Genomic DNA, 10000 nt, shown 5'->3' on the forward strand with positions numbered 1-10000 from the left:
TTCAGCTTTTACATTCCTTCCAGAAAAATAAAGTTACTTTTACTTTTGGATACAACACGAAGAGCAAGGAGCAATATGGCATAATGATGTACCACAGGAATCGCCTAATCAAAGCATATGAGAGAGTAGGCTGTCAGCTCAAGGTAAGCATATTTAGACTTAAATCATTCTGCACTCATATTATTACTTGCAATATGCTTTCTATAAACTGCTACCTAAGCGTTAAGGTCCTTGTCACTTTCAGCCTTTGGTGGAAGTATTGTGTGCAAGGTAGGGGTCTGCCATGAATGGGATATCAACATATCTCTCGTATGAGGAATATTAACCTAATATGTGCTGAATGGTAATTAATAGAAACGAGACATCAGTACAAATTTTCATATGTAATTTTTTCCATGGTCTAAGACATCAGGAAGCTGCTTTTGTTATCTGTCACAAAACTGATGCAGTGGCTGGGTGGCGAGTGGGCTTTCAGTTACTTTCTGAAGCCATGTGGCATATGGCGGTACAAGTGTGGAGATGGAAACAGAAGGTAAAGACTGCAGCCAAGTGAATAATTGGTTAGGAACAAGGGAGTGTGCTTGTTGTGGAGCCAACCTCTTCAGAAAACAACGTGAAGAGATTCTAGGTAGGCTGTCAGAACAGACTTTAGTGGAAAGCATATAAAACCATTGTAGAGCTTGTAAAGCTGTCTCAGTTCAGTAACTGTGCCCCTAGCGTTGGGCGATTCTCATATTTATTACAATTCTTATTTTGAAACATCCCTGCTGCACACATTTTCTCATTACCTGCTTTACACCTTTCTCATGACAGTGACCTTGCTCTATACCTTTTCTCATAACAATTACCTGGGGCCTCATGTATGATGCCGTGCATAGAATTTTCATTAGGACATGGCATATGGTCAAAACTGGAAATGTGTGTACACACAAAAAAATTTAGATGCATAAATCTGAGTGTAAGCAAAGTTCTACAAACTTCCCCTCTATAAACTCCAATCAAGGTGAATTTTTAACGCACATGCAGGAGCCTACAGCCCAACCCCAAATCCTTACAGAATTGCACCTATTTGATTATGCAAATCAATATGCCTGTAAAATATCTCCTTTCATTCAGTGTTTTGTTAAAAGTAAATAGCAAAAACACAAATAAAAAAAAAAAAAACAATTTCAGCGACTGCGAAATGGAGATTCTGCTGAGTGAAGTAGATGCAAGGAAAAATATACTATTTGATGCCTTAATCAGTTGTATAAGGAACAACAGGAAGGTGATGGAGTAATACAGCATGGTAGAGACACTCAGAAGTTCAAGTTAAGAAAGTCACACACTACATGAAATAAAAAAAGAAGCGCTCAGATATTAAAATCATTGTGAAAAGATGAATCACAGCCCCTATCTGGGGAAAAAAAGGTCTATGTCAAGATTAAAGTTGACATTTCGACTTTAATCTTCTCATTTATTTTGTCATTAAAGTAGAACGTCATAAACTTAGTCAATGTTTAACATACTAGAGTTTCTCAAAACCCATCATAACTAAAGTAGCATGTTAAATGCTTTGTATTCTAAGTGCCAGTTGTTAATCGGTACGTGCTTTTTAAATGAGGTTTCTTTTACGCTGACAGGAATTGCGCAGGCAGTTACTGACATACAGAGTACATTACATTCATTATATTACAGCTCTATGAACATTTTAAAATACTAAGATGTATACCTGATATCATGTTCATTTCATGTATTATACATGTGGGGGCACAATGGCACAGCGATAGCAATGAGCTGGCGCCCCATCCAAGGATTAGTCCTGCCTCACGCATATGATACTTGCTCAGATGGGTGCAACCCTGGAAGGAATAATTTATTGTAGCAGTACAGTAATCCCTCCTCGATCGCGGGGGTTGCGTTCCAGAACCCCCCGCGATAGATCAAAATCCTCGAAGTAGAAACCGTATGTTTGTATGGTTATTTTTATATATTTTAAGCCCTTAAAAACTCTCCCACACTGTTAACATTATTAGAGCCCTCTAGACATGAAATAACACCCTTTAGTCAAAAGTTTAAATTGTGAGAAAGAACTGTCATCTCTGTCTTGTCATGGAGCGCAATTAAAAGAATACAAACATATCTTCTCTTCAAAGGAGCGCCGTCAGGAGCAGAGACTGTCAGAGAGAGAGAGAGCGAGATGAAACAAAAAATCAATACGTGCTTTTAAGTATGCCGAAGCACCGTGATAAATCGGCATTTTGTAGAGGAGCGTCTGTATCCTCTAGGCAAACAGCCTCTGTGCAAACAGCCCCTCTGCTCACACCCACTCCGTCAGGCAGAGAGAGTGAGAGTGAGAGGGACATAGAAAAGCAAACAATCAAGCACCGCGCGGGAAGCATATCTTATATCTTTGAGGAGTTTTAGTTAATATGTAATACATGCTCTGATTGGGTAGCTTCTAAGCCATCTGCCAATAGCGTCCCTTGTATGAAATCAACTGGTCAAACAAACTAAGGAAGCATGTACCATAAATTAAAAGACCCATTTCCGCAGAAATCCGCAAACCAGCGAAAAATCCGTGATACATATTTAGATATGCTTACATTAAAAATCCGCGATAGAGTGAATCCGCGAAAGTCGAAGCGCGATATAGTACTGTATCTGTCAAACGTACCAACCTTCAATTCCTGTCCTTTCTTTTTCTTTCTCCACGTAACCAATTGCCGCACTATTAGCATATTTTAAAAAATGAAAAACCAGATGTAAGCTTAGAACGCCAATTCTTAAAAACTTTTAAGGAACATTGAAAATTTTCATTATACATGTTTAATTATTCCATTATTCCATCCAGGGTTGCGCCAATCCCAGCAAGCATCGAGCGCAAGGCAGGAACAATCCCTCAATGGGGTGCCAGCTCATCGCAAAGTGAATACGAGCACACATACACTAGTGTCATCAATTTATCATCACCAAATCCCATAACCCGCAAGGCCTTGGAAGGAAACTGATGCATGCAGAGGAAACTCAGCAGGAAAACATACAAACTCTAGGAAAAGTACACCCAGGATGTGACGCATTTACTGCAAGGTAGCAGTGCTTCCACTGTGCCACCATGCCCACACAATTTTAATATTAACAGTATAAATTATTTAAATGAAGTTAACAATTTATCTGTAAAATCTAATATACCTACTTTTAATGCATTTCATCATAGAAATGATATCAAGTATACATCCTAGTATTTCAACAGCACATAGCTCCAAGAGGATAGGTCTTTGAAATCTAAAGAAGCCAGTCATCATCATCTGTACATACACACCCTCTTCTAATTGTTCCATTTGCGATGTCTTCTAACAATGCTAAAGCAGCTATGGTAGTTGGAACTTTGCCATTCCGTACACAGTTATATTGTTACAGAATAACAATCAAATGAATTAAATTTGTAAATGATATGTAGTTAATTTTGGTGTGTTTGATGAAGCCTGCATGATGGATGCGAATATAAAAAAGATTGGGAAGGCACGAATAAACAGGAGCACTTCCTTGCATATGCATGATGTGTGGCTGCCATGAAAATGTGAGTGGCTGTACGCTGCTTAGTTTTTATACTGTAGATCTTGAAGAGATCGCGGGAAATGGGCATACGCAACATTTGTCTGCATATGTACTGTTTATACATAAGGCCTCTGGTCTTTTTGACCTTCTCATAACAATTACCTTGCCCTGTAGACTTTCTCATAACAGTCTCCTTCCCAGTAAACCTTATCATAACAATCACTTTGGCTCTGATGACAAACCTGTCACCTGGAGATGACCATCACCCAGTCACCTCTCCATCAATTGTCACATTCTTAATATTGGGCTATTAAAAATTGGTGGCCTTTAAGTTAGTCAATTCTCACCATTACATTGGAATCAGGAAGACCTACATGTGAAAACTGGACCATTCAATCAATACTTTGTTGTTGAGCACCAGCATCCCTCAACGGTTAAATCATAAACAGCTGCGCCATTAGGTAATAGTGTGCAGCCTCACACTATCTCTGACTTGCCAGTACAGGGGCCACCTGCTTGGAATAGAAGCAGGCTGCCTTGGGCTAATCGGCATCTCAGTTCAAAAGAGGGAAAAACACAAGCATTTAATAACCAACTCATATATAGCTCAAGGTAGTTAGTATGATGTGATTTGCCTTAACTTGATTGCCTAAGGTATTGATAAGCTTTGAAATATAAGTTTAAATGCCCTCCGAAATGTTTGTGTATATTTGCTAACGTGAAAGCTTGTTTAGTCTTCTTTCAGTTAGAAGTCTCAGCAGCTGTGTTCCCAAAACAAAAATCTGCCTACTTCTCTCAGAGAACACAATGTCCTTGACTCACTGAAGTTTAAAACGTAACAAATGAAAGTACAGAAAGGACGCCAACGGCCCTTATGCTAATGAATGGTGATCTACAGGCATACAGTAAGCTTTTAATAGGTAATAGCTCTAAAGCTAATTATAAAGCGCATTGATTCTTAGTCTACATTCTCAATATGATCTGTCCACACCAGGCTTCAACTTGCCATGAATAAATTTCAGTTTCCGTATGCAATTAAGTAGCGTATAGCCTACCTATCCTAAAGCACTTAGTTGTTGCAGCAATTAAATTTATACAAACACTTCTGTAAAGTTATTGCAGAAAATGCATGCTGTAATAATTATACACAATGGAACTGAATGGCAATAGGGCTCTGATGGTTTTTGTTTTATTAATGTTAAAATTATTTTTTTACATTGTTATATTTTGTATGCAGTGTAACGTGATGACACATTGTGTTCTTGTTAAAAGGCGTCTGTTCGAACTCAGGTGGTTATCGCACTATAAACTAACTTGCTTTCAGCACAATGTTCATGCACAAATGTTAAGTGACTGAGCAACTGAAAATGCAAAGAATTGAATCAATAGGAAATAACAGTCATTGGTTTGTAATATTTTAAAATGTTGTCAGGACAGAGTGCTGCCTGCAGAAAATAAATGTGTGATTTAATGTGTCCTTGTGGCATGCAGATACTTTCCACAGTCAATGATTATCAGTGCTTGAAGTGCCACTTCTCACTGACATTTGTCACAATGCACAGCACCCAGCCTACTAAATTGTTTTTATATATACTAGCCTCTGCCGAGGCAGTATTCAGTCAATGCATATGTCCATTTTCTTTGGGTGTCTTTATGTAATTTTTCATCATGTTCAAAAAGATATTTTGAAAGGCAATATTAAAGTCTATAGACTTGCTTGTTTTTAGTCAATTTGGAATTAATGGAATAAGCAAGAGTAACTATTTAATTATATATGTTTATTGTCAATATTGTTTCACTTTTTAACTGTATAGTCTGTACAGTAGATATTTTTTCAAATATTGTTTCTTTTAAATGGTATGTACAATCAATTTCTTGTTCAGTTCATTTATTATTTTGTACAACAAAGATATTTTGTATATAAATCAATTACATCAGTTGACTCTCTTTTGAAAAACAGCTTAAAACTCATTTCTTCAGTATTGCATTTACTTTACCCTGACATCTCTGTCCAGGTGCTCAAGATGATTTGCATTTGTACAAGAAATTATTTGTTCAGAGTTTTCTTATATTCTTTATCTTTTTGTATTTTATTTTGGTTTATTTTCTATTTTTCTAATTCAAAGTTTTGTGTTGTGTGTATTTATCTTTACTTAGTCTTTTATGGAGATATTCTTTTCTATCCAATGTTGTGAATTTCATATTTATTTCTGCCCTTGTTGTTTTCTTTGACCATAATAAAAGTGTGATATAAGTAAAATGTTTTATCAATTTTACTTTAGTTGGTTAAAATGGTCCTAATGATAAAATTCAGAGTAGTTCTGCCCACTGTTTACCTATGAAATTGGACCAACAGAAGCACCTAAATTAGATTTAGTCTGAAAAGCATATGCATACAGATTATACCATAACCCTGATAATTTTAATTATAATGCGAAACACATTTTTGCCCATACTACCTACACCAACTATAACTTTTTAGGGTCAGTGGCTATGCTGTAACTTGAACTTAGTTGTTGTGTGTGTGTGTCCCACACCCTCTTTTTTTATTGTTTATTTTTATTCCTAAATTTATATCTTATTCCTTTTTTTAATGTACCAATTATTTTTGAACTGGTATGTTTTTACTGCTGTTTATTTGAAACACACATCAACATAAAAGTAAAATTAGCTCTTTTTATTTTGTAATATATATATATATATATATATACACACTAGCAGAAGTAGTGTGTTAAAGAAGTTATGAAAAGGAAACATTTTAAAAATAATGTAAGATGATTGTCAAAGTAATTGTTTTGTGTATTTGGTGGCAGCGTCACAAAGTTTTTTTCATCTAGGTGCATCAGAAAATGTACCACGACGTCTGACACGCCTCCTTTTTAGTGTTTCTCTCAGCTTGGATTGCTGCTGTCATAATGGGTTTGAGTCTATATATATATATATATATATATACACATACATATCTTCATATCTATATACATATCTACATATACACACATATATATCTATACTAATAAAAGGCAAAGCCCTCACTCACTCACTGACTCATCACTAATTCTCCAACTTCCCGTGTGGGTGGAAGGCTGAAATTTGGCAGGTTCATTCCTTACAGCTTCCTTACAAAAGTTGGGCAGGTTTTATATCGAAATTCTACGCAGAATGGTCATAACTGGAAGCAGTTTTCTCCATTTACTGTAATGGAGATGAGCTTCAACGCCGTGGGCGGAGTTTCGTGTGACATCATCACGCCTCCCACGTAATCACGCAGTACATAGAAAACCAGGAAGACCTCAAAAAGCGCTGAAGAAAACATGCATTATATAATTGAGAAGGCAGCGAAACAATAAGAAGCGAAGCGAAAGTGACATATACAACCATATTCATGAGTTCTGCTACTTGAAACAAAGCACGATGTAAACCTACACTTTAAATTAAGTTCATAGACAGGCTGCCGCTGGCGTTTGTAATTTAGTGCCTGCCCATATAAGGCCGTCCGTCAGCGGCAATCCAATAGCAAACTGCCACGGGTAAATATTCACGGGTGAAGGACTGTGCTTATGGAGAGGAAGATGAGATGGTCAGGGTGGTGTTTGACACAAACTCAGCGAAACTGCGAGAGAAAGTTTTAAGTGCCAGGACTAAGGTAACATTAAATACAGCCATGGACATAGCACGAGATGGCACCAGCACAGCTGGGAACCTTCGATGCATGTACACCGAGTGGCTCACGTGAACTGACGCAGTGCACAGATAAAAGCAACAGTTCCAAAGAGCTGAACAAAACGAATTACACAATTGAAAAGGCAGCAAAAATATGAAGCGTCTCATACATACAAGCATATTCATAAATCCAGCACACGTTGGAAAAAGTCAATGTCCCGCTAAAGGAAGACAGTGTAAAAAAAAAACCCGTGCATTCAGTGTGTCAGGTCTCAGATAAAGAAGACGAGCTGTTTATTGATGCAGTAAGAAACGAATCGATGAATGAAACCTGTCATCTTTACAGCGATTGACAAACACGGAATGTAACTTGAACACAACACATCCTACAAATACGAACCTGATTGAAAGAAATAATGATAATCAAATCCTTGATGACAGCAACACTCAGTAACACTCACAAAACAAATACTGTATATTGACAGTCATGTTACGCTATTTTTAAAATGTTCCCTTTTCTTTTCTAGCTTTTTAACACACTACTTCTCAGCTGCGATACGCGGGTATATATATATGTATATATATATAACCCGATCTACATACTTCAATAATGGATACTTTATTCGCCATCAATGATTGTTTTGGTAAAGCCATACTCAGTGTATTCATTAGATGAAGCGGTAAAAAGTAAGAGCGAGGGAGGATGACTATTGAGGCATGCAGGCTGTAGTCTTGTCAACTCTATCTGAATTGCGCGATCACATTTGAAAAATATATCTTTTCAAGTTCTATTTAGTCCATATGTGTCAAACTCAAGGGTCATGGGCCACATCCGCCCGGGCGTAATTATATCCGGCCCGAGATCATTTTATATACTGTATTATTGTTATTAAAGCCCGGTATATGAAGCGCTGGTAACACAATAAACTACAGATCCCATAATGCAGCGCTTCAGCTGCCTTGCCGTAACACTTACCGCTTACTAGAGTTATTGCGCACTGAGTTTGCACGGCGCTTTGGTGACTTTGAAGAACAAAAAAAGTCCGTCTACATGCGGCTCGAACCTTGTGCATGTTTGGTAGCACATATCTGTGTGAGAAGCTCTTCTCAGTGATAAAGACTAACAAAACAGCACACAGGAGTCGCCTCACTGATGAGCACCTGCAATCCATCCTGAGAATCTCCACAACACAGAACCTCACACCAAACAGAAACGAACTTGTGGCCAAAAAAGATGCCAGGCGTCCAGCTCTAAAATGACATATGAGCAAAGAAACTGAATGATTTGATTTGTTATTGCACGTAAGAGCGGAGTCAACGTTTTAACAAACAGCGTATTGCACTGATACTGAAATAGCTGTGTGTGTATATATGTAGATATGTATGTATATGTATATATATGTATTTGTGTGTATATATGTGTGTGTATGTATGTGTGTATGTATGTGTATATGTATAGATATGTATATATATATATATGTTGTGTGTGTGTGTGTGTAAATATATATTTATATTTATATTTATATTTATATATATATATATATATATATGACAACAACACTCATCACTCACAACAGTGACAAAAAAATAAAATTGACAATCATGTTACGATATATTCAAAATGTTTCCTTTTCTTTTCATTGCTTTAACACACTATCTTCTCACTGCAAGTTTAGGTATTTTGCTAGTATATATATATATATATATATATATATATATATATATATATATATATATATATATATATATATCTACATCATATATACACACACACAAATTATATTTATATATGTGTGTGTGTATATGTGTGTGTGTATATATATATATATATATATATATATATATATATATATATATATATATATATATATATATACACATACACACACACAAACCGGATTCCAAAAAGTTGGGACACTAAACAAATTGTGAATAAAAACTGAATGCAATGATGTGGAGATGGCAAATGTCAATATTTTATTTGTAATAGAACGTAGATGACAGATCAAAGCGTTTAATCCGAGTAAATGTATCATTTTAAAGGAAAAATATGTTGATTCAAAATTTCACGGTGTCAACAAATCCCAAAAAGTTGGGACAAGTAGCAATAAGAGGCTGGAAAAAGTAAATTTGAGCATAACGAAGAGCTGGAAGACCAATAAACACTAATTAGGTCAATTGGCAACATGATTGGGTATAAAAGAGCTTCTCAGAGTGGCAGTGTCTCTCAGAAGCCAAGATGGGTAGAGGATCACCAATTCCCACAATGTTGCAGAAAGATAGTGGAGCAATATCAGAAAGGTGTTACCCAGCAAAAATTGCAAAGACTTTGCATCTATCATCATCAACTGTGCATAACATCATCCGAAGATTCAGAGAATCTGGAACAATCTCTGTGCGTAAGGGTCAAGGCCGTAAAACCATACTGGATGCCCGTGATCTCCGGGCCCTTAAACGACACTGCACCACAAACAGGAATGCTACTGTAAAGGAAATCACAGAATGGGCTCAGGAATACTTCCAGAAACCATTGTCAGTGAACACAATCCACCGTGCCATCCGCGTTGCCAGCTGAAACTCTACAGTGCAAAGAAGAAGCCATTTCTAAGCAAGATCCACAAGCTCAGGCGTTGTCACTGGGCCAGGGATCATTTAAAATGGAGTGTGGCAAAATGGAAGACTGTTCTGTGGTCAGGCGAGTCACGATTCAAGTTCTTTTGGAAATCTGGGGCGCCATGTCATCCGGACCAAAGAGGACAAGGACAACCCAAGTTGTTATCAACGCTCAGTTCAGAAGCCTGCA

General features: G+C 37.0%; 1 protein-coding gene across 1 annotated transcript in view; it reads left to right on the plus strand.

Annotated features, from left to right (window-relative positions):
• LOC120522978 (MORC family CW-type zinc finger protein 3-like) overlaps positions 1 to 10000 on the plus strand; it is an 81521-nt gene that overhangs the window by 30324 nt on the left and 41197 nt on the right. The window contains exon 8 of the mRNA XM_039743849.1: positions 24 to 143. Coding sequence (XP_039599783.1) covers positions 24 to 143 — 120 coding nt within the window. The remainder of the gene's footprint in view (positions 1 to 23; positions 144 to 10000) is intronic.

This window comes from Polypterus senegalus, chromosome 2 (assembly GCF_016835505.1).
Source record: "Polypterus senegalus isolate Bchr_013 chromosome 2, ASM1683550v1, whole genome shotgun sequence".
Classification (NCBI taxonomy): Eukaryota; Metazoa; Chordata; class Cladistia; order Polypteriformes; family Polypteridae; genus Polypterus; species Polypterus senegalus.